Source organism: Ursus arctos, unplaced genomic scaffold (assembly GCF_023065955.2).
Source record: "Ursus arctos isolate Adak ecotype North America unplaced genomic scaffold, UrsArc2.0 scaffold_18, whole genome shotgun sequence".
NCBI lineage: Eukaryota > Metazoa > Chordata > Mammalia > Carnivora > Ursidae > Ursus > Ursus arctos.
Window position 1 is genome coordinate 49,816,060 of NW_026622852.1, and position 25,302 is coordinate 49,841,361.

A 25,302-nucleotide genomic window follows, 5' to 3' on the forward strand; every position below is an offset into this window, starting at 1 on the left:
TAATTCTGCCTGGGGCAAGAATCAGGCCTGCTTCCTAGAGCGAGCAAGACAGACATCAGATCAGAGTCTGGAAGGATGAAGACAGGAAGCTGCTAGTCTTCCTCTCTGGGAGCGTGGTCAGGTGGTAACCCTGGGTCAAGTACACACAGCAGCCTCTTAGGCCACTCAACCTCTATGCAGTCATGACTGTGGAGATTTGAACAAGAAATGACAATTTAGTCAATGACTAAGTGACTAATGAGAAGTGGGTGGATGTGGTAAACCTCATATGAGTTGCCATGACTATTCTTTGTTGCTTGGATTCATTCACCATCTACTATCACCAGTTATACTAATTAAAACTTCACAACACTTCCAGGATCTCTACAGCCCTCTTTGCTTCTGAAGGTCAAATCAGGGTTGACTGCCCTTTAGAGTCAACTAACCTCTGCTGACTGAGCAGTATGTGGCCAGCACTGCGCCACGTTCTTTCACATCTACAACCATTTAATTCTTTCAACACCCCTAAAGTGGGTATTAATACTATCCCCATTTTTACACAGAAGGACAAAAAGATTCAGAAAAATCAAGTAAGTTGCCTAGAGCCATACGGTTAGGGAGGATTAAGTACACAGGTAGGAATTAAACAAAAGCATCCTGACTTGAAGTCTGGTACTCCTTATGCAGCCTTGTCGTCCTTTTTCTTGGGAAAAGATCACCAGCATGGCTGGCTGAATCATCTAGCTGGCAGACTACATAGCTATCAAGATAGCAAAAGAGACAAAAATGTGAGTTTTCATAAGATCTGTACCAACCTAAGAGCACAGTCTAATCTCACATCACACTATGGCTCGCCAAAGTGACCACACTTTCAGCCTACAGAAACCACAGGAAATCATGAGTTCTTATTCTTGCTGACTTAGCACCTAGTAGGTGCTCAAGTTTCTTTAATAAAATCCGCATGACATCTGCCAACATGGGTGCCATTTAGGGTTTCTCAAGCATATTAAGATATCGGTGACTTGAATATTACCCATTAGTGCTTTTTGGTAGAGATCTGATTCATAAGAGTCATATAAAAAATAAGCTATAATCAGTTCTATAACCTAAAGAATATACTATTTCACAAATTGACCACACCACTAAAATAATAAATAAGATTCTTGGCCATGTTCTCAATGCACTGGCTAAAAGAACTCTCACCTCTATCTCTTTATACACATGCACCCCAAATTACAATGGTGGACTGCATCGGCAACCAACACTATTGACAGCTTACATAGATTATACTTAGCTCTGTCCGATCCTAGACTAGCCAGTGCCAAAATCAAAGCTCTCCTAAAGAGAAACATGGAAACAAAGAATTTTTTAGTGCTAGTCTGTACTCACGTCTTCTAAACAAACTTAATCAGGCTCCATTATGTAGTCTCAAAATGAAAATTAGTCTAATGATGCAAAATAACAGTAATCAAAGAATAAATATTGTTTTTGTCTTAGAGAATGGTCTATTTACTGTTTCTGAATCTGGCTGTGTATCAATCATTTAAGGAACCTTAAAAAAAAATAGACTTTTTGTGGTTTCATGCTAGACCTTTTGAACCAGAATGTCCAGAGGTGGTGCCCCCCCAACCGGGATTTTTAACATGTTCTCTGGGTCATTCTGAGACAAATAACCCATTTGGGGTTATTGGCATTTGGGGATCACTAGCAATCTGAATCCTATGTCTAGTCCCAAGCAGGTGCTTAATGCTTACTGAAGCAATGGGAGAAGAAACAGGAGAGGAAGAGCAGGAACTAGTTAGGGATACCTTGAGTGGTTGAAATCACAGCAATTTTTAAAGTATCGCAAATTAACCTGTTGATCCTCTCTATATTACAGAGTCTCTATAACATCTTGAGGTTCTTCATTCTACATACAGTTCAACATGAACAGGAGAAAACAAACTCACATGTAATTAAATGAAGAACATCGTTCAAAAGTCAGTTAATTGTATTTACATTTCAAAACCAGAGAAAAACCACATAAATAAAACCTACCTTTTCTCCTACTTCCTGCCAATGGAAGTTCCTTTCATTTCTTTATAAGTTTTTAATATTCTCTGAGCCACAATAAAATTTTATGTGATGAAGATTAGAGAGGCTGCACTATTTGAAAGTTTGGCTGCAGAGTCTGTATTTCACGCCCCTTCATTACATTTCGTTGAGGATTTCCCTCTTCACCAAGAGGATTAGTTTTCTTCTCACTTCTTTGAATACTCTTCTTAGGTTGTTAGTGTGAACTAGGTTAATCTCTCTTTTTTAACATATAAAAGATGAACAAACAAAATGTTCGATTTATTTTATTTTTTAAATAGAACACTAAATTTAGTCTTAGAATTCTCTGTTTGGTAAGTTTCCAGTTACAAGGTCTTGGCTTCCCTTGAGCACAGTTTGAAACAAAATAATGCAGTTTGTTCCTACGGCTGGAACATGCAGAGTGGAGTGTGCAGGCAAAGAGGCCCTGGCTCTGGTCCAGTATTTCCAACCTTCTTAAACTGCCACTCTCATCTCTGCTTTAAGAGTAGCAGATAAGCACACGGGATTAGTTATTTCTAGTCCAGAAGAGCTAGGAAAGCTTGACACACGTCTTTCGGGTGCACATCCCATGACACAGGCTGGCATAGGCATGAACAGGTGGAGTTCATCAGGAAAAAAGTGAAAATGAAGCCAAATCTGAAAACCCACATAGTGCACAACCTGTCCCGTCTTAGGTGACAAGACCAGGTGGTGCTGAGATAATGGAGGCTCTTAGTGGGAGTGGGTGGGACAGGACTGGGGCAAGGCTGGGAGGGTACCCATCCCCCTCCTTCACACCTACACTAAGTATCACCCATGTTCTCTGGGACTAATACCTAGGAAGAAACTGACAGGGAGAAGGTATTAGTTGGGTTTTTTTCTTCCCTAAATGAGGTACTATCAGAAAAGTCACAGTTCTTGTCATAGTTATGGGTACTACATCAATAATTAGGTTTGGAAGCTCAATTAATTAGGTAGTGTTCTTGCCACTAAACTGTGTTTCCTTCCTCAGAACATGTTTTTTTTTAAAAAGCATCTGCTGAATAAAACAAATATACATTCCTCTGGAAAGTAAATATGCCTTTGTCATCATTTACTGAATATTCTCAGTTTACAAAGCTTCTTACGCTACCCCTAAATTAGAGAAGGAGCGATTAGGGCCAAGATGTTCCAAGGGCTGGAAGGAACTGCAGTACATGAGCCCTGAAGCCACAATGAGTTGGGGAAGATAAGCCCCAGGGACCCACTAAGGCTGTGCTCATGGCAGGGGAATGGCAGGGGTGAGGCTGGTGGAGGAGCGAACCTAACCACCTGCAGACAGAGTGCGCTGAATCTGAGCAGTGTTCATGGAAACGGGGCTTTGCCTAATAGGGTGAGTGTGTCAGTGAGAAATTCACATATCGGCCTTCTGTTTCCCTGTGCCGAGTAGTGCCAGGCACAGAGTACGTGCTCACAAAATCCAAAATAAAAAAGCTTTGAATGTGCATTCAAAGGCAATGGGTTTACATCCCATCTTAGACAAGGCACTTCAACTCTCCCAGGGCCAAATAGTCTCCTCTACAAAAGGAGAATAAAACCAACTAGTAGCTCCCAGGGTTGCCGCAAGCACTAATGAACACCTACACACATGATTAGCACAATGCCGGGCACAGAGTAGGTAGTTCAAAAAGGTTAACTTAAAAGAATTTTAACAGGGTGTGAGGGAGAACTCGGGACATCCTGCATAAAATACAGGCTATGAATCGAAACAAGGGTGTTCCACATACTTTGTCCACAGATGCAGTCAACATGCCTCTTTGGCAAGTCTTGGAACTATTTACAAGCTACACAAGAAGCTCCTCTAATTACTATACAATCAGGACTGATTGTTTTTACCCACACCAGTATCACTCAGCTCCATCAGCCACCTTATCCTCCAGACTTAGCTCAGACACTCTTTTTGGCTCTCTAGGAGACTTCTCAAATTCCCTCAGTGGGATGGATATTCTTAACAATGTGCCTCTGGCTCCTGCCTCTGTCAGTTCCCACGCAAGGGTTCTGACAAGAGTTGGAGGTGACACCCAATACACAGAACCTGATCCTCAAGGCAAGCACTTTGAAGGGGCGATGCTTCATCTGTATGTGTAATTCTCCCGGTTATTTCTTCCTGAACCCACATTGCATCACAATGACCCATCCGTGTGTCTGTCTCTCCCACCTAGGACATGACCTTGGTCAGCTTACTCCATCTCTCCAAGTGGATGAGCCATTCTGCAAAATGGGAATAATACTGCTCTTCTAGGGCTGCTGTTAGAATTATATGATATCATCTCCATAAAGGTCTTATTTTTAGACCCCCCTGCTATCCATAAGAGTTACCAAAAAGCAACACGAGTTAAACTCAGATATAAAAATCTGGAAGAAAAATGCGGCTTTTGTGCTAGAAGAGATCACAGTGAAGTATTTACATTAGAGAACAAGATTTAGTTAAGCCTTCCCTATTTATCATTTACAAAGGAAAAACAATCAATATACATTAACTGAGCAAAGAGAACAAAAACTCACATTTTTCTTACACAGAGTATCATATTATTGACCAAGAAAGCCTGAAATGAATATTACCTGACTCTGAACTAAATGTTGCTGGGCTTGTCTCTATTGACATAGCCATCTTTATAGAAAATGGCACTCTGGAGTGTTTGACAGCTTTTATCTTGCAGATGCCTGATGGTCCTGAGGAGCGTCAAGCCTACATCTTATCAAAGAAAATTGAGAAAAATGGGGTTTGCCAAAGTATGACAGGCCACATCTGGGTTCGTTAAGAGAGGTTCATCAGAAAGCTCAGACTATTAAAATAACCTTTGCGTTCCCCCCGCTCATTGAAAAGATAATAAAAAGCCACTATTGAGGAAATAAAAGGCAACAATTAGAAAACTTTCAATTCTGAAATTGGAGAGGTCCAGAGGCTTGGATAAAACTGATGTCTGCTCAGCTACTTAATCCCCAGAGAAATTACACATCGGGATGCTGATCACATGTGAGATATAAGGTGATCCCCTCCCCCATAAAGGTTCTACCAACAATCAGTAAATTTTAGAACACAGTTAAAAATCAACTGTTTGTTAAAAAAAGTCAAAGTGATACATGTGTATAGCCTTAAAAATAAGACAAAAGTACAAAAGGCTTATACTGAAAAGCAGCAGTCCTTAACCTTAATTCATAGTAATCACATTCAACACAGTACTTATCTCCTTATTTCTAAATAACAATTTCTTGATTTTAAATAGTAAAAAATATTTGACTTCCCATTATAGATGTGAGTAACTTACCACACACACACACACACACACACACACACACACACACACACACACTATGCCAGACTCTGTTCTAAGAGTTTTGTAAGTACTAACTCATTTTAATTTTACTTGATATGAGGTCATCGGTGACTTGAACAAAAGCTGTTTCAGTGATGAGGACGGGGCTAAATCTGGACAGAAGACTGGGGAGAGGAATTAGACAGTAAATAGAAATAACTCTCAAGACATTTTGTTCTAAAAGGGAGAATAAAAATGGGATAAAGGGGAAGTTTTGTTTTTAAGTCTGGGAGATACTATACCATGTAAGCAAACTCTTAAGAAGGGCCAGTAGAGAAGAAAACACTGATGAAGCAGAGAGGAGCTCAGTGCTGGAGGAACTCCCTGATGGTAGCAAGAAGGAAACTTAAGTGTCACCTTCTCAGTAAGGCATTCCTTGACCATCTATCTAAAACCGCAATGCCTGCCACCTCGCCCTCCCCAGCCTCCTTCTTTCTTCTATTTTTTTTTTTTTTTTTTTTTTTTGAGAAAGGGAACACAGCAGGGGGAGTGGGAGAGGAAGAAGCAGGCTCCCAGCAGAGGAGCCCGATGTGGGGCTCGATCCCAGAACGCCGGGATGACACCCTGAGCCAAAGGCAGACGCTTAACGACTGCGCTACCCAGGCGCCCCCGCTTCTTTCTTCTATTAACACTCCTTAGTACTCATCATTAGCTACTGTGCTATGTATTTAACTTATCTAGTTTACTGAAGGTCTACCTACTAGAATTAGAATGTAAGCTTTGGGAGAACAGGGATTTTTGCCTATTTTGTTCACTGTTGTATCCCCAGTACCTAAGATAGTTCCATGACAAGTACTGGTTGAAAGAAGTCAGGTGGATAAGCAGAGTGGTTGGCCCTCGAGAGGACGGACAGTGTATCCACAATAGAGAAGCCGAGTAGAAGAATAGAGACCTCAGGAGGCTGACAGGTATGGTAAGGGCTTCCACTAGATATGTACGGAATTTCAGGTGAAAAATATCATTTTCCCCTAGAAGTTCAAGATGTTGTTTCACCGTCTTCTGGTTTCAAGAACTGCCATTGCCAAATCTCGTGCAATTTCAATTCTTAACCTTTGTACAAGAACTGCTTTGTCTCTATCCCTGTGTTGTAAAATATCACCATGAAGGGGCTTGGTATCTTCTTTTTTAACTTTTTAAAAATTTTGAAATATATATACACATGAAAGTATGTATATTATATAATCAACCTTTAAAAGAAAAAAACCTCAAGAATCCCAAGCCCAGCACCCTAACTTCATGGTTGGCAAACTACAGCCCGAAGGCCAAGTCTGGCCTGCCTATTTTTGTAAATAGAGTTTTGTTGGAACACAGCCACACCCACTAGTTTATGGATCGTAAACTACAAGTTGCAGTCCAGTAATTACAAGACTATATGGCTTATGAAGCCATATTTACTACTGGACCCTTTACAGAGTAGTTTGCTGATTCCCTACCAACCTCAAGACAGAAAACAGTATTTTTGATGTCCCCTATATGCCTCTTCCCAACTATACTGTTTTCACTCCCTTTGAGGAACCTACTACCTGAATTTTATGTTAATCATTTTTTTTTAAAGATTTATTTATTTATTTGACAGAGAGAGAGACAGCCAGCAAGAGAGGGAACACAAGCAGGGGGAGTGGGAGAGGAAGAAGCAGGCTCCTAGTGGAGTAGCCCAATGTGGGGCTCGATCCCAGAACGCTGGGATCACGCCCTGAGCCGAAGGCAAAGGCTTAACGACTGAGCCACCCAGGTGCCCCAATGTTAATCATTTCTTTTCATCCCCCTTGCAGTTTCTATGTATCCCTAAATAATATTCCATTTAATTTTTCTTACTTGAATGTTATGTGAATGAAATCATACTGTACAGTCTTCTATAGCTTCTTTCACTAGAGCCCTAATCATGTTGGTGGGTTAGTTCTTTTTTACTGATATAGTATTCCATTGGATGACTATACCATAATTTAGGGGTTCTCTGTTGGTAGACATGCAGGCTCTGTCCAGGTTTAAAAAACAAAAGCAAAAAAACCAATGTTGTTATGAACATGCTTGTACACATATCCCACTACAAATGACCAATGACTGTGTGTAGGTAGGTGTATGTGTGCACACAAGCAGGCGTGCACACACAATTCTATCCAGGGATGGGATTGCTGAGGTTTGAGTGTGTACAAATAGTTTTGCACCACATACTTTTCAGCGTAGTACATGAATTCTCCAGTACAATTCAATATAACACTTGAATTTATTAGATATCAAATTTTTGCAAACCTAGAGTTTTAATCATTGTAGTTTTAATTTGTTTGTCTAGGATTATTAATGTAGTTGAGCATCTTTCCACATATTTATTAGCCATTTGTGTTTTCTGTCAAATGCCTATTTGTGCTTTTGGCCAATGTTTCTATTGATAGATTTGTCTTCTCCTTTTTAACTGCAGTAGTTCTTCATATATTTCAGATATTAATCCTCTGTTGGTTTTACATATGACAAATATCTCAACTCCAGCTTGGGACATGTCTTTTCATTCTCTGAATGGTATTTTTTAATGAACAAATGTTTGCAATTTTAATCTTTTCCTATATACAATGTATATTTCGGATTATTTGATTAAATCCTTCCCTACTCTGAGATTACAGAGAGTATTCTATTTTGTTTTCCCAAAGTTTTAAAATTTTGCCTTTCACATTTACGTCCTTGATCCATTTGCAATTCAGTTTTCATATGGTGTAAGATAGAAATTGCCTCCCTTTTCTTCCCCATGTAGATAATCAATTATTGAAAAATCCATCCATTCTCCCAGATTTTACAATGCCACCTCTGTTGTATATAAAGAGCCTCCCACACGGCCTGTTTCTGCAATGTCTGTCCTGTTCTATCAAGACTATTTGTGTATTCCTGTGCCATTACTAGCATTTTAATTACTACAGCTCTATAAAAAGTTTTGATTCTGGTAAAGCAAGCTTCCACAACCCATTCTTTTTCTTCAAGTATGTCTTGGCTCTTCCTTGGACTTTTCTGCATTAATTTTAGAATCAGTTTGCCAAGTACTGTGTAAAATCCTAATGGGATTTTGAATGGAATTGCATGCAATCTATAGATCATTTTAGAGTGAAAGAACATCTTCAATACATTGAGTCTTCCTGTTCATGAACATAGTCATGCTTTTTCTCCATTTACTGGTAACCGTATAAATTTTCCCTTTTATTTATTTATTTTTAAAGATTTATTTATTTATTTATTTATTTATTTTATTTTTTAAAGATTTTATTTATTTATTTGACAAAGAGAGACAGCCAGTGAGAGAGGGAACACAAGCAGGGGGAATGGGAGAGGAAGAAGCAGGCTCTCAGAGGAGGAGCCTGATGTGGGGCTCGATCCCAGAACGCTGGGATCACGCCCTGAACAGAAGGCAGACGCTTAACGACTGCACCACCCAGGCACCCCTATTTATTTATTTTAGAGGAAGAGAGAGAAAGAGAGAGCGTGCAAGAGCAAGCAGGGGGAGGCACAGAGGGAGAGAGAGAATCTCAAGCAGACTCCCCACTGAGCACAGAGCCCAAAACCAGGCTCAATCTCGGGACCCTGAGATCACCACCTGAGCTGAAACCAAGAATCGGACATTCAAGTGACCAAGTCATCCAGGTGTCTCATGAATTTTCCCTTTTAATATGTTAATGTGGTAAGTTATATTAATAGATTTTTCTAGTATTAGCAACCATACATTTCTGGAATAAATCCAACTTAGTGGTTATGAATCATATTTTTTAATACGTTTGCTACTATTTTGTTTAAAACTTTTACATCAATGCTTATGAGCAAGATTGGCTGAGAAACTTTCTTGTAATGTCTCCTTCTTGTGTGGTTGAATGTCAAGATTATACAATTATCACAAGAAAAGCTGGAGTGTATTCCCTTTTCTTCCTAGACTCTCAAGAAGAAGTTTGTCTAAGATTGAAATGATCTGTTCCTTGAGATCCTTTGATAAAACATACCTGTAAAACCATCTGAGCGGAGTCTTTTGGGGAAAAAACTTTATGTATTGATTTAATTTCTATAAATTAAATGACCTATTTGATTTTTCTCTTTTTGATTCAATTTTGGTAAGTTATATTTTACTGTCCATTTCATCTAAGTTTTTAAATACTGGCATAACATTGATAATAGTATTTTTCTTACTATTTTTAAAAATCTCTGCTGCAAAAAAAAAAAAAATCTCTGCTGCAACTGCTCTTTGTGCTTGTTGATTTATTCTTTAGTTCATTTTAGTTTGGGGAAAGAGCAGAAATAACTTCGTGTGTTTAATCCACTATATCTAAACAAAAAATTACACAGAAGGTACATTCCTCTGTATCTATAAGAAGGAGGTAATAACAGAACCTATTACACACTGATACAGTGAAGGTTAAATGAGTTAATAGATGCCAAGTGCTTAGCACAATGCCCAGCACATATTAAGAGCTCAAAAATACCATGATTATATTATAGGGCATTTAAATTACACTAATATGATGTCCTTTTTTTGTTCTACTGAAGTTTAATACTCCAATGCAACAGTAACTGGTTGTAGACTAGACTCCTTCAACTGGACTTTTATTTTTTAAAGTTTTATTTATTTAGGTAATCTCTACACTGAGTATGGGGCTCGAACTCAAAATCCTGAGAGCAGAAGTCACATGCCCCTCTGACTGAGCCAGCCAGGTGCTCCTCAACTGTACTTTTATTCTAACTGGCCTCATAAAGATGCAGCAATAAATCCAGATGGCAATCTTCTCATTCTCAAACTCTCTGGGTGTTCAAGCCCTGAGATTATGAACTATACTTCTAGTTTAAAATAAAATGACAAAACAAAGCAAAAAGTCTACTCTGGGATGTTTTCCGCTCGAGGGCAAGGGCCATGCTTTTATCACCTATTATGTGTATGAGCCTGGCACAATCAAAAACTGTGAGTTCTTGACAAGCAAACAATACCAAAGAAATAATAAAATAATGAAGTTATGGTGAAAACCATAAAGAAAAACTATCAGCCTCACAAAGTTTTCATTATTAGGCACCTGTATTCGTGGGTAAACGCACAACTGATTTTATCCATAGACCCTTCATTAGGGAAATTCTCACTATAAGAAGGTCTTTCTACCTTCTCTAACAGAGAGGTACCTGTTAGGCACTCCACTCCCAGTCAATTTCTGTATGCAAGGTTAACCTCAAAAGAAAAATAATACTATAAGCAGATACTGAATTTCAGTTAATAATATGCATACACCAATTATTTAGGGGGAAATATACTGATGTCTGTGATTTACTTTAAAATACATCAAAAAATACGATGGATTGATGGATAGCATGTGGGATGGGCAGATAAATAAATATGTGCCAAAGAAAGCAGTCAAGTATTCATGGCAAAATCTAGATCGTGTTATATGGGTGTTTACTGTAAAATGATTTCAACTTTCTGTGTTTCAGAATTTTCATAATAGAATATAGGGAAAGATATAAACTTGTAAACTTGGCAAGTTAAAAAAAACTAAAATAAAAAGAATATGAAAAATATTTATATTATCCATATAGCAATAGTTATTACAATATAAAAGACCTCATTCCAATTTATTAAAGAGCAAACAAAAAAACCAGAGTCCCATAAGATAAATGGGAAAAGACATTAACAAAATATAAATGGGAAATAAACCCACGGAAAATATTCAGTAACCTCTAACCAAAGAAAAATAAAGCAAACCTGCCATACCATTTTATGCCTATTTTATTAGCGAAATTAAAACACATATGCCTGAATACACACACAATTCTGGCAAGGCTGCAGTAAAAATGGAAACTCATATATGGCTGGCAGCATTCGCTATAAACAAGCACAGTGTGTCTGGGAAGCAGTCTGGCAGTCCCTAAGTCACAGTGCTCAGCAAGTCCTTTGACCTGATGGTCCTACTCGTTAGACTACGAGCCACATCCATCAAAAGCAGCCAAAAGATGTTCACTGCAGTATTATCTACTAAAGGATGAAACTACGAACAACCGAAATGGCCATCAAGAGAAGAAAAGGTTTAGTAAATAATGACGTATCAGTACAATGGAATGTACTGTCATGATACAGACATGTAAAAAATGACAATGATGGAAGAGTATGTGAAAATATGCAAAGTGTTCATAACAAGACCAAATGGAAAACTATTTATAATTGATTGTGAAGCGATAAGAATCAATGAAACGTGCACTGGCACTGTAAAGAAACATGAATAATTAATGAAAATGACATGTTGAGGGGATTGTGGCTGATTTCTTTTTCTAAAATTGTCTTTCATCTTCCTGATACATCTTTCAATTAAAATAAAATAATTAAAAAGCCCATCTCAAGACTGTCTACTCACAGTGCTGAGTTTGCTGCAGACGATGAGAATCCGACGTTCATACAGCATACTGGCATACAGATGTAACATGTTGTTTACATCCACGGCCACAAAATATTCTGTCAGATTTCTCTAGGAGAAACAAGAAGGGGGGATTTGTGGCTTATTTCATTTGTTCTTATTACAAGCGATATCTAAAAAAGTATGAGAAACAGAAGATAACCAGAAAGCATGCTCTCCTCTTCCCCTGTCCTATTCTTTCCACCTGGGAGACTGAATTCTGCTCTTGTGTAAAATCACGAAATGCGAAGTTGGAAAAGACCTCAGAGATGAAGCACTTCTGTGTGGTGATTACAGTTTACATGACGTCACAGGCAGCAACGCACTGCTGGGCCTATCAGTTCCAAAAGGCGAGCAGGACAGGAAGTCTGCAATCTTACAAATGAGGAAACCAAGCCTCAGAGAGGGATGCCAAGGCCAAAAAGTCTCATAAGCAATAAAGACAGGACTGAAGCTCAGATCTTCTGACCCCGGACCCTGGTACTTTCCCAATGTGCCGTACCATAGTCTAGGCAAGAGAAAGAGAAAGGACCCAGCGACCAAAATGTTTTTGGCACAGAGGCTGTTTCTGTCCAACAGATCCCACCCACGAAGGCTGGGCAAGCTCCTCTCTTGTCATCACTGCCGGTGTCCCCCTCCTCCATCGCTGATATTCTCTAAAAGGACTCGGCTGGAATTAGAGCAATTTTGAAGATTTACAATTTCCAGGTATTTTACTCAAAAGGGGGAAAAAAAACTGCAGACAAGCAGCAGGAAGTGGTGACAAAGCAGTGTTTTAACTAGTTTTTGTCTGTAGCCAGGGCTTCATTTCTTTAATTAGTACTATAGATTGGTACTCTTCGGTTTTCAGAAAAAACATAATGTGTTTCATTTCTGCAACCCTTTCTATACCCACCTGACTTTAATAATACACATGAATATGTTAATTTCTTCAATGTTACAGGTTTTCAATGCCACACAATATAATCCTCTGAAAATGAAGGGGGTCAGGGAGGAAAGGAACACTACTTGCCAGGGGTTGCGGTTTATAATGATGAAAGAGCTATAAACCCATAAATTCAAGTAAACCAGGTGGATTTTACATGCAAAATAGCATAAGTGCTTTTCAACAATATTATGAGTTGGGAATAAGAATGGGCACTTATCTTATGATTTATTGTTATTAGACTAGAATACCAGGTTAACCATCGACCTTTATAAATAGTGAGTGAATTAACAGCTCCATATACTGACTACCTACCAAGTGCCAGGTACCATATCAGGTACTTCGTATGTGTAATCTTATGCAGTTCTCACGAAACTCCAAGGAGGCATTTCCCCCCCAGTATCCAGATAAAGTCAGCCTGGGAGAGAGTAACTGGTAGAGTCAGAATTTGGACTCAGATCCAACTCCAGAGCCCATACACTTCCCCTTACATTACATTGTCCCACTTAAGTATTTTTAAACATCTACAATATCCAAAGCTTTACATACATTATTTCATTTCATCTTGAAACCACTCCTTGAACACATATTATCATCTCTACAGATAGGAAAACAGAGGCAACAGAGAAAATGAAGTAATAAGACCAGGGTTATACACTATGTGGATCTTCAGTCTTGGCTGAGTTTGTCTCTAAACCTGTGCTCTTTGTATCAGTACAACTAGTAGGTTGAAGCTGTATTCAGGAAAGAAAGCATAGCGTTGGAACAAAGCAGGATCAAAGTACGCCTACTGAAAGAGAAAAAGTGTTGTTGTTAAGAATTGTTATCCCATTTATCGAGTAATCCTTCTGTGCTAGACAATAGGTACTTTACCTGTGTTCTCTCCAATCTTCTCAACAACCCTGAAAAAGGCCTTATCATTTCCCTCTCATGGATGAAGAAACTGAGGCCCAAGAAGGGTAAGTAGGCTCCAAAGGTCACCCAGCTAGAAAGGGCAGAGCCCAGTTTCAAAACCAGGTCTCCTGAATCTGGAGCCCTTGCTCTAACCCCCACACCAACTTGCCTCCTAACAAACTTGAAAAACAAAACAAAACAAACAAGCAAGGCCGTCTGAATTAGTCAACAAGTGGATCTCTTGCCCAGTGGACTGAGGAGTGCTGAGCTAATGATGTCAGGGTGCGGTTCGTTCTGAAGACCGTGACATGGCAGAGCTATTCTCGCAAACAAAAATACAAGGCCCTCAGCTGAGCATTTCAGTAAAATGCTTAACTGCTGATGAATTACATAAATTTTTCTTTTAGGAGAGGATGGAAGTAAAAAGAAAATAGAAATGAGGAGCTTAAAGAAGGCCAGAAAGCCCATTAGCACTTTTGACAGATCCAAAGATAACTCTGAAGCCACCAAAACGTGGCCTCAAGAGTCTGCCAAGAAGCTTCACGCTGGGTAGAAATATGTTACACAGCTTGCCGTCCAAATAAGGAGACACAGCGTCAGAGACAAATCCTGCACCTTATTTTGGTGGGAGAAAAAAAAAATCGTAAGGATACTTTTGTGGATGGGGAAGGAAACATTCCTGAAATCAAAACACCACTTGGTTGAGGCATAACCCCCAGGCCCAATCAGGTTCTGAGAGATTCAGGTGCTTGTTCCAAAAACTCTATACAGGTATGTTAAAAATATGTAACATTTAGCCAAATTCTCTCTAAACTGTCATGTACTTTTTTTGGTATTTCTCATCCCATCTGTGCTGATTACCAAGATATTTGTGTCTAAACAGAAGCTGTCTTTCTTATCTGCTTCCTCCCCTGCCTCTTTCCTTCTGGGATGCCACCCGCCTAGGCGGGTGGGAGTGGGTGGGAGTGGCGACAGCCCTGGGAACTTCACTCAGCCGTGGGAGCACCTGTGGGGCAGAGGGGGTCCTCGGGAGCAGCTGTAGGGAGCAATTACAGTTTCCACCAAGATTCATCTCTGAAGAAAACCCCTTGGAGAGAGGGATCTCCTCCTCTGTTCTTTAAAGCATCCAGTGGCTTAAGCTACACCAACCCTCAATTTCTCAAACCTGCCATACCTTTTCATACCCTCAGGCCTTTACTTCTGTTGTTCCCTCCTCCTAGAACTCTCTTCTCTTCCTTGAGGACACTCACTCACTTTTCAAGACCCAGGTGAAATGTCACCTCCTCCTGGAAGGCTTCTTCGATTCCGCATTTGTCAAGCTCCTACACTTTGTGCTGGCATGCTGTTTTATCTCTATCTTATAACCACTAGGTTACAAGTATGTTTTTTGTCACTAGACTGAGGTCCCTCTGGATACAATGACATATCCCATCATCTAGCAGTTTGATAAAGGAATGAATCAATAAGTTAAGAAAGCAATGACTGAAGACCTCAGCTCCTTAGCTGGAGTTTGAGCAGCGTAGCCTAAGAGAAATACACCAGCTTGAAACACAACGTAGTGTATTAGGAAGAACACAGCATCTGACATCAGAAAACCTGGGTCCGGGTTGGGTGAAGTGATCGATTACTTAGTAATGGTGAACGGCTCATGGAAAAAGAACTGACACTGGCAACTCACAATGTCAGGTAAAATAGCTGGGGGTTGGGGAGGGGACTACTGTTTAAGGTATTTGTGGCACATTTATTAAAAGTGTAAAGAAGGGGCACCCAGCTGGCTCAGTCAGTTGGGCATCCGACTTTTGATTTCGGCTCAGGTCATGATCTCAGGGGCATGGGATCAAGCCCTGTGTCGGTCTCCGCGCTGGGCACACAGCCTGCTTGGGGTTTTCCCTCCCCCTCCCCGCTTCTGCCTCTCCCTCCCCCTCGACCTCTCCCTCTGCCTCCGCCCCTCCCCTCCCCGCCCAAGGCCTGAGCTCTCTCTAAAAAAATAAAAGTGTAAAGAAATAAGTGGTTTGTTCATCAGGTAATCGGGAGGGGGCTGCATACAGAAGCAGATATTCATTTCACAAGTCAGGTCATCATAGGTCCTATGGATAAGACAAGAGTATAGGAAATTTGGGAATAAGGAGCAGAGAGGGGCTCCATGGCACGTTGTCCTAGATCAAGATTGCAGCCAGAACATACTATAAGCTTATATATCTAAGGGACACAAGGTATACCACTCTCCTAGCACTTCACTTCAGTGGGACTAAGTCTTCAACCTCCCATTTCTGTCTCCTGTAAACAGCCAATCAACAAACACTTATTTAACTCCTACTATGTGTTTAGTAACATCCTGGGAGCTAGGCCTGCACAGATTAAGTAAAGATGATCCCATTTTCCAGGACCGTAGCCTGGGGATGGGACTGGCATCAGTATAGTGTACAAAGTACCATGGTCCAGGCTACACACACTCCAGGGCTGCCCGGGATGGGCAGATTCAACTTTGCTGGATGGATATGGGGGCAAGGCTGGGGAAGGCTTGACAGAGGAGAAGACAGCCGGTCTGGGCCTCCCAACAGGGCTTCACTCAAGGGACAGAGGGAGAAGCAGGGAGGAGAGAGGAGCTCCAGCGGGTCCGTACAGTGAAGAGGAGGGTGAGGGCGGGGGACATGCTGGGGCAGGGGAGCTAGGTTCAGAATCTGTGGGAGCTTAAACTTTCCCCGTGGGTAAGAGGGAGCTGCTGAAGGATCATGATACAGTCACATGTGTGTTTCACAAAGATCTTCCTAGAGGTCCTAAGGAGGATGCCCAGGAGAGGGCAAGCAGGACGTAGGGCAATCAGTCAATGGGCTACTGCCATATTCTGGGATAGAGTGATTACAACGAATAAACTACGGAGATGGAAGCTTTGAATAAGGGTGGGACAGATCTCTGTAAAGTGAAATCACAGGATCTGATAATGAATGAAGGGAAGAAGAATCTCAGACAACACCCGGACTTCCAGTTACTACTGGGCACCACACCTGTCCACTTGCCCAGGTTTTTCTAAATGAAGTCTACTCATTTCATGAGGGAATCAGTCCTCCTTCTAAAGAACCATCAATCCTGTCAAGCATGGCGTCGCTGCTCACCTAGTCTTCGGCCTAGTGTCCTGGATTATAAGGCCACCACGGCTAAGTCTAAATCACCATCCCCTTCGTTCCCTGACAATTACTTCTCTGTGTGACTCACCTACTGGGAAGGAATATCTTGCTTAGAGAGACTATTTCCAGTGTCCATGCTCAAAAGGGTTCAGTTTTCTCAGTGCCAGCACGTTTTTAGGCTTAAGGACATTCCATTTCTATTCATAGAGCTCAAGCATTCTTTCAGTTACATATCAATTATGTGCCCGTGAGCATTCTCCTATTTGCCTAGTATTCATTACGGGCTCACTCTGTAGGGCTGGGTAGCAGGGATATGAAGCTGACCACTACTCAGGCTGGAAAGGGCTCAGGTCCAAGGAAGGACTCTAGTTAACGGGGTCGGGACAGCCTGGAAGTTTGAGTTTTGGACGAGGCATGTGCTACACAAGCTCCCTAGCCCCTCTAGGCTCCCATTTCTCATCTCTACAAAGAAATGACAGTGAAGGTCCCATCCAGCTCTGACCCTCTGTGGTTCTAAATCCAGACAAAGAGGAAGGGAAGGCACCTGGCAAGCCTCATTTCCCCCAGGAGAAGCCCCATGATGGCTGCTCGCTTCTAGCTGTCCCTGCGGGCTCCTGTGCCGATCCAGGTGGCTGGGGACTTCGGGCTCACTGTGATCGACGCCCGGGGTAAGGAAGCAGGTGGGGGTTGGGGGGGATGGGCCAAGGATGGGAGGGGATATAGTGGGGCTTAGAGAAAAAGCGTCTTAGGTTCAATACCTTAGGGAAATGAGATAATCCCCAAACCAAAGAACCGACTCTAAGCTGGGTACTCCTTGGAGCCTTCGAAACAGATGCTAGTCCGCCCCACGGTCTGTCATTTTATTAGTCTTTGTGACTTTCAGCTTCATACACAGTACAGATGATAAAGCCTTACTGTACTGTGTCTGGAGGAGGCTTCTAAGGCAGGAGGCTTGGTTTTGCCAATGGGTCTTGTTTCCTGAAATCACTCCTGCTTAGATTATTTTACCATAATGTAAACCTTTAAAATCGTCAATTGATTTTTTTTTAAAGAATTTAGGTTACTTTAGTTGTGTGGGATTCTTAAAAGGGAATTATAAATTTGCATTCTAAAATAATCTGAGAAAAGAATTCCACAAACTCACTTAAGCAATCACATCAGAGAAGTATATTATAGGAAAGAAGGCAGGGTTTACCCAGAGGTCAACTTTTATCCCTCCGTGTGAATGGAAAAACCATTAGAATAAACAATTACCTGACAACTCTTAAGAGCAACAATGGAATTCTCTACAATCTCAGTACTTGATAATAGGTCTTCTACTACCACCTCAACTTTGTTTATTTTTGAAAGTCACGATGAGTTCATAAATCTTTTCTATATCATGGTACATCTTTTGACAAAGTGGAGTCTGGGCAATGTTGTACGTAACTGTCCATTCTAAATGCTTTCCGCGCGTCATTAACCACTTGGTATGACACTGGCCAGATAATTAAGACAGGTTTGTTTAATATTCCAAATGAAGGTCTATATGATTATCCATTAATCAAAAGTAAACCTCAAAACCTGGCTGTTAAAAAAAAAAGAACCCCTTCTACAACCAGTTTACAATGTAATTACTACTACATATCTGTTCTTGGTCTGTGATTTCTTTTTAATGCAGGTCAACTGTTTAAAATTTATAAAGATTTATGCTCATTTAACTATTGCCCGTATAAAATTCACTCCTACATGTGTTATCTTGATAGAGAGAGAAAACCCTGATGAACAATTACATAGTGATAGTTTTTCAGTGAAAAGGAAGAAAATATTTCTACACAAAAATTGTAAAAATAATGAGAATTAACTTCAACAGCCATCTGAAAGTGGAAAGAATTTTCTACATTTGCTTTTCATTAATGTCTTGCAGACACACTGGCTCGAAAGCCAACTGAAAAGAATTGTTATTTTCCCTTTTCCTGGGGGTGACTGCATTGCTCAGTCATTCATTCACCCAATCATTCAGTCACTCCATAAATATATATTGACAATCTACTATGTTCTGGGTATAGTGCTAATTACAGAGATGCAGTGATGAAAAAATACTAATCCCTCTCATTATAGAAGGAGAAATGACATTAAACACATTCACAAAATTAATTATAGAACTTAAATCGACGATGAGCAATTTCTTAGAAGGGTGTGGGGAGCCATGGAGCCTGAGGCCCAGGACCCAGCAGCATCTCGGTGCTGGGATCAGACTGACCTGAGCGTGACTCCTGGTTTTCGCGTTTACTTGCTAGCTAGCTGGCTCGGGGCAAGTTACTTCAGGTCTCTGGGTTTCGTTTCCTCTTCAGAGCAGGGATCACAACCACACCGTAAGGCTGCTGTGAAGATCCTATGATGTAACAAATCGTGCTTGATCTGATTCATGGTAGGTGCTGAGTCTATACTAGCTCCTTTCTCTTTTTCCTCTGTCAACCATTCTCCGAAGCTGTACAGAACCATCTGACTCTCTGGTGCCAGAATGAAGTTCCATGTACCAAAGTCCTTTTACCCTTTTCTTTGCTCATTCTCTTAACATGTACCTTAGAGAAGATCATCAATAAATGTTTACAGAACCTCCCATATGACAGGCACCGGAGTCCTGGACTCCGTTCCCCGCACCATTTCTAAGCTTCGGAAATTCTGGTGTCGATGGCACCTGCTAAGAGGCTTGTGGGGTCAAACATACACTCCCTGAAAGGACAAATACATCTTCACAACCAAGAATGTTAGCAAAAACCCAGGAAAGACAAGTTCCAAGAAGTAACGTACCCTAGCCCTGAGTCACAACTCAGACCTCAGAAGAGGTTAAGACTAGACTTGCAGGAAAGACAAGAGAAGAAGGTAAAGAAAAGGACCACCATAGCAGCATCTCTCTTGTACCAAGCACTGAACTTGGAACTTTACATTTAATTCTTCATTTGTTTCCCATATTTCTCTTTATTACATAAGGACACTGAGGCTCAGAGAATCCAAGGTCCCCGAGTGGTAGAGCCCAGTGTCTGGCTGTCTCCAAAACTCATGTTCTTTCCACTACAGCAGACTCTATCATATTAACAACCCCATGGTTATTGCTTGTTTCAATTTGCAATGCAGCAATTTAGTCATTTTAAATTAATCCTTGAAAAATCACCAAGAGATTAAAATGCAAATTTCAACATGGCTAGAGCTCAATACTGATTCTATGTCAAAAATCACACAAATTGGTCCTACAAAAGTTCAGATTCTCCTTAGAGGAAAAGCTTTCCTGCTTCACTTCATATTTGAGATATGAAAAACAATTTTTTTCCTCTTTCCTCATGAATATCAAAAGTCAACTGCAGGGAGGCAGGCGGGTATAATGAAAACAAAATGCTTTGGTTCCTTACCAACCTGAGTCACTACACCCCACTTAGGTGTAGACTTTGGGCTGGTAACCTCAGGTCTGTGAGCCCTGGGTCCCCATATATAAAATGGGGCTCACGTCTACCTCTCACAGAGGAGCTGTAAGGATTTAAATGGAACCATGTATGTTAGGAGTCTGGCAGATTGTTTTTATTATTCCCGCTTAGAAACAAACAAGGCCAGCCTTTTACCGATTTGCAAAGGAGGATTTAGGGGACAATGGGTCATACACAGGGAATTGGTTCATTAGTGGCAAAACCAGCAGAGGGAATGCAAATTTTTTTTTTTTTAAATGGTGGGGGCAATGCAGACAGGAACTGGAGCTGGGGTTATGAAGAAGACAGTTTTGTTTTGTTTTTTTCCCCTCCCAAATTATTTCTAACCTCCATTATGGCAGTGTTGAAAATTAAGAAAGTATCAGAACTTTCAGGTACCTCATTTTAAGTTCTTAAGGAATTCTCGGTCCTTCAAATTAGAAAAAATTAAAATCGTGAACCTAACCTAGGCAATAGTTGTTATGACATTATTTATAATAGCAAAACATTAGAAATAATCTTCCGATACACAGTTAAAACACTGTAGGGATTTCTAGTAAAATATGGTAGATTAAACACACATATTTGTCTTTTCTCTCTGATACCGTCCCTCCCCAACAACCCCCCAGGGAAAGTCACAGTGAAAGAATTTTAAAAGACATAAACCCCAAAGAACAGGAGAAAAGACATTATTGGTACGAAAAGACATTCAAATTTTTAGAAGCCAGAAAGCAGAAGTTACTAAAGAAATGGTTCTCAACCTGGGCCATTCACCCCCAGGGGACATGTGGCAAGGTCTGGAGACATTTTGGGTTGTCACAGCTGGAAGGCAATAATGCTACCATCATGTAGTGAGTGGATCTCAGGAATGCTGCTAACATCCCACAACGTACAAGACAGTCCCACACAACAAAGAATGATCTGGCCCAACATGTCAGCAGTGCCAACTGAGGTTGAGAAACTAGAGGAGGATGACTTGGCACCCCACAAAGGGCTGAACACTAAGGACAAAGGGATAGCACACAGGCTCGAGCCCAACTCATACCACACAACTCCAAAAAGGTTCAGAAAGTGGAGACACCCAGAACCTTTGAAGGCTGCAGAAAGGGTGCCAATAAAAATAAGATTCTTCTCTCCCAGCTCACTAGTCAACTGGCCTTCCGATACTCCTCCAGCAAAAGAAGTGTTTACTTTCTAGAGGAACTGAACCAGAAAGGCGTGGGGACACCAGGTATAGCTAAGGATAGGGGATAAAGCATTACGTAAAAAATGGGAGGGGGCTTAAAGAATACATGCTAAATGTTGATATCCCATAACTTACCATCCCCATTTAGCTGCCAGCATGATAGTAATTGAAGCTTATGCTTACTGGCAAAAACAAAACAAAAAATAAGACACACACACACGCACACAAACTGACTAGCTCCAAAAACAAGATTCTGATACTGACATCTGAGAGTCCCCCCCCACACACACCCCCTAAGTAACCAGGCCTCTGATCCATCAACTACAATAAAGGCCACCAAGTAACAAGCCCCATTCACGAACACAGAGCTTCCACTAGCTTTTTAGTGCCTCCATCTTAAATAGGGCCGGACAAGCGCTTGAGGAAAGCCTCTACAATCAAAGATACAGAGTGAAACAAAAAAGAGACAAAACATTAAGGAAGAAAACATGCAGAAAGAACAATTTTTTAGACCTATGAATGAGTCTCGAAGAGAAAAATATTGCACTCATGAAACAAGATGCCATTAAACAATGAATAATTTCTTGAACAACACCAAAAAGCTCTTAGATATAAACAATGATAGAAGAAATTCAAAAGGGTGGAATGATTTGTGAGGAAAGTAGTAAGAAGGCTGAAAGAGAGAGACGGAAAATAGAAAAGAAAGTTATTGGATCAACACAGGAAGTATAACATCCTACTATTGAGGCCCCAGAGAAAGGAGAAAAATAAAGAAGAATCTTTTCAAAGAAATAATGTGACACCATTTCCCAGCTCTAAAGGACATGAGTTTCTAGACTGAATGAGCTACCAAGTGCCCAGCACAGCAGATGAAAAGAACAATTTCAGAACACCAGAGACAAATAAAGGATCCTAAAAAAATCAGTCAGGAATCAGAATGGCTTACAACGTCCAAGCTGCAACAGGAAAATTAGAAGTCAACAGAGCTATGTCTTCAAAATTCCTAAGGCAATTTCTAATCCTATCCAGAGTAGAATAGTCATTTTCAGTGATGCAAGGTCTGACCATGTTACCTCCAACACTATACTTTCTCAGGAAACTACTGGAGAATTTTCACCAGAATAAGGGAATAAACAAGAAGATGTGAAATACAGGAACTCCTATTTGACAAAAAGTTGTACAAGAAAGAAAATGCAATCATAATTGATTGTCTCATTCTGCATGTTCACTGAATTGTAGACATTATGGAGTTAAAATTTTTTCTGAAGATAGAGGGAAAATGGGGGAAGGAAAACATGTGAGTGAGAAGAAGTTATCTTTTGTGGGAAGAGAGGTTCAGAGGTGGTAAAAGATCTAAACTCTCAACTTCCACAGGAAAATCAATGTGATATCTGAAAAAGAAAAATTAAGACACAGCAATATGTGCCTAATTAGTTTAAAACATGGACAGAAATACTACAACTGCTAAAATCTTGAAAGTAGCTGTCTCTGGGAAGTGGAAAGTAAGGAGAATCTGAAATTTTCATCAACAATTATGTGGTACTATATGATTTTATAAGCCATTAATATGTCTCACTTTCATAAGAATAGTAATACCATTAAAAAATCATTAAAAAAGGATAAAGCAAACCAACATGAACAGGTTTTAGCACACATGTTAAAAAGTGAGTTGCAAAACAATATGAATAGTATCACATTTATGTTTCAGAAATGTCTACAACATACACAGGTACTCACACATATAACATTATAAATACATAGAGAAAGGTCTGAAAGGTCTGGAAGGACACGCAAACAGGAGGGGGAATGGGACTGGGGTTGGGGAGGGACGACGGTAATTCACTTTTTTCTATATGTACTTCTTATTTAATGTTTTTTACAACAAAGATATCTTGTCATGAATTTTAATGACACAGGTAAACATCCACAATATGTTGTCATAAAAAAAGCACTGAGATAGAAAAGTATGTATTTCGTATGATCTCCATTGTTTTTTAAAATGTAGCTTCTAAAATTGTTTTTATTTTAATCAAACGGACTCCTTTATCTCAAATAAAATATTACCTAATTCCCAATTTAAGCGGCAGGAATGAACCTGCAATGAATAAAGCAGGAGCAGAGACCCAGTGCTCTTGTCAGCCAGCCAGCCATTTCCCCCAGGCTGCCCAGGGTCCTACAGCAACCTCAGGGCTTCAGGCAGCATAGTGTAGAAACTACTACTATCATAAAGGGGAAAGAAAAGCTTGGAGTGTGACTTTCTCTGAGATATGGGATAACAAGGGACTTTTCTCTTGCTTTTAATACATATACACACATACCTTTTCTATAATTTGGAACAGTTTACATAATAATCTGTTCCTTTATATGCCTATATAATCACCTAAAACCTCACATACTAGTAGCAACAAGGTGTAGAGATGGCCAAAAAAGCTTCATTAATCTTTTCAAGTTATGCTTCTATATTTATATTTCCTATTTCTTAGGTTGACTTGAACCATTTATATTTTTCTGGAAATTTTTATCTTATCTCTATCAAATATACTGCATAATTTTAAGATTATTTTATTATTTTCAAAAATTCAGTGTTTTTTTTTTAAAGATTTTATTTATTTATTTGACAGAGATAGACAGCCAGCGAGAGAGAACACAAGCAGGGGGAGTGGGAGAGGAAGAAGCAGGCTTCCAGCAGAGGAGCCTGATGTGGGGCTCAATTCCAGAATGCCGGGATCACGCCCTGAGCTGAAGGCAGACGCTTAAGGACTGAGCCACCCAGGCGCCCCCCAAGTTTTTTTTTTTTAAGATTTTATTTATTTATTTAGAGACAGAGAGCATATGAGTTGGGGAAGGGGCAGAAGGAGAGGGAGAGAGAATCCCAAGCAGACCCCACACTGAGCTTGAAGCCTGACACAGGGCTCAAACCCACGATCCTGAGATCATGACGTGAGCTGAAATCAAGAGTCAGATGTTTCACCAACTGAGCCACCCAGGCACCCCTCATTTTCCAGCTTCTTGAACTGAAAGTCAAGTCCATTATCTTCTCAGTTTCTTATTTATAATAAATGCATTAGAAGCTATCAGTTTCCCCGAGGGTACTTTTGGCCGCATCCCTCAGGTTTTTGTTGTTTAGTGTTCTTGTCATTAATATCTAAACAATACACAATTTCAATGTTTAATCCCCTTTGACCCAAGCACTATTTCAAGTAGATGAATATTTTTAAAATCTTTATCATTAATTTCTAGTCTTATTTCGTTGTCATGAAGAGACTGACCTGTAAGACCTGGAGTTTTTCTATTTTAAAATTTTCAGTGTGATCTGGTACATAGCCAATTTTTATAATTGTTCCAGGGCATTTGAAAATAATCCTTTAGCAAATAGCCTTTTGCTGTTTGTCCGTGATATGCCCCTACTTCTGCTCTCTCACAGGATTTTTCTTTTTCTTTTCTTTTTTTTTTTTTTTAAGATTTTATTTATTTATTTGACAGAGAGACAGCCAGCGAGAAAGGGAACACAAGCAGGGGGAGTGGGAGAGGAAGAAGCAGGCTCCCAGCGGAAGAGCCCGACGTGAGGCTCGATCCCAGAACTCCGGGATCACACCCTGAGCCGAAGGCAGATGCTTAACGACTGAGCCACTCAGGTGCCCCATCTCACAGAATTTTTCTAATTCTTTTTGGGTTCCTCCATTATCTACTCCTTATTGATTGCTAAGTATTGGTAATCGTCTCCTTTTTTTTTTTTTAAAGATTTTATTTATTTATGTGACAGAGAGACAACCAGCGAGAGAGGGAACACAGCAGGGGAGAGGGAGAGGAAGAAGCAGGCTCCCAGCAGAGGAGCCCGATGTGGGACTCGATCCCGGAACACCGGGATCACGCCCTGAGCCGAAGGAAGACACTTAACGACTGCGCTACCCAGGCGCCCCGGTAATCATCTCCTTTATGTTGTGGAA

General features: G+C 40.4%; 1 protein-coding gene across 9 annotated transcripts in view; it reads right to left on the bottom strand.

Annotated features, from left to right (window-relative positions):
- The window catches only part of DENND1A (DENN domain containing 1A), a 489,454-nt gene that overhangs the window by 226,823 nt on the left and 237,329 nt on the right, over window positions 1-25,302 (bottom strand). For 8 of the 9 annotated variants that reach the window (XM_057313747.1, XM_044389585.3, XM_026513936.4 and 5 more), the window contains one exon: window positions 11,747-11,857. The exons of the other annotated variant lie outside the window; for it this stretch is intronic. In XM_057313747.1, the coding sequence (XP_057169730.1) occupies window positions 11,747-11,857 (111 nt within the window). The remainder of the gene's footprint in view (window positions 1-11,746; window positions 11,858-25,302) is intronic. 9 annotated transcript variants of the gene reach the window in all.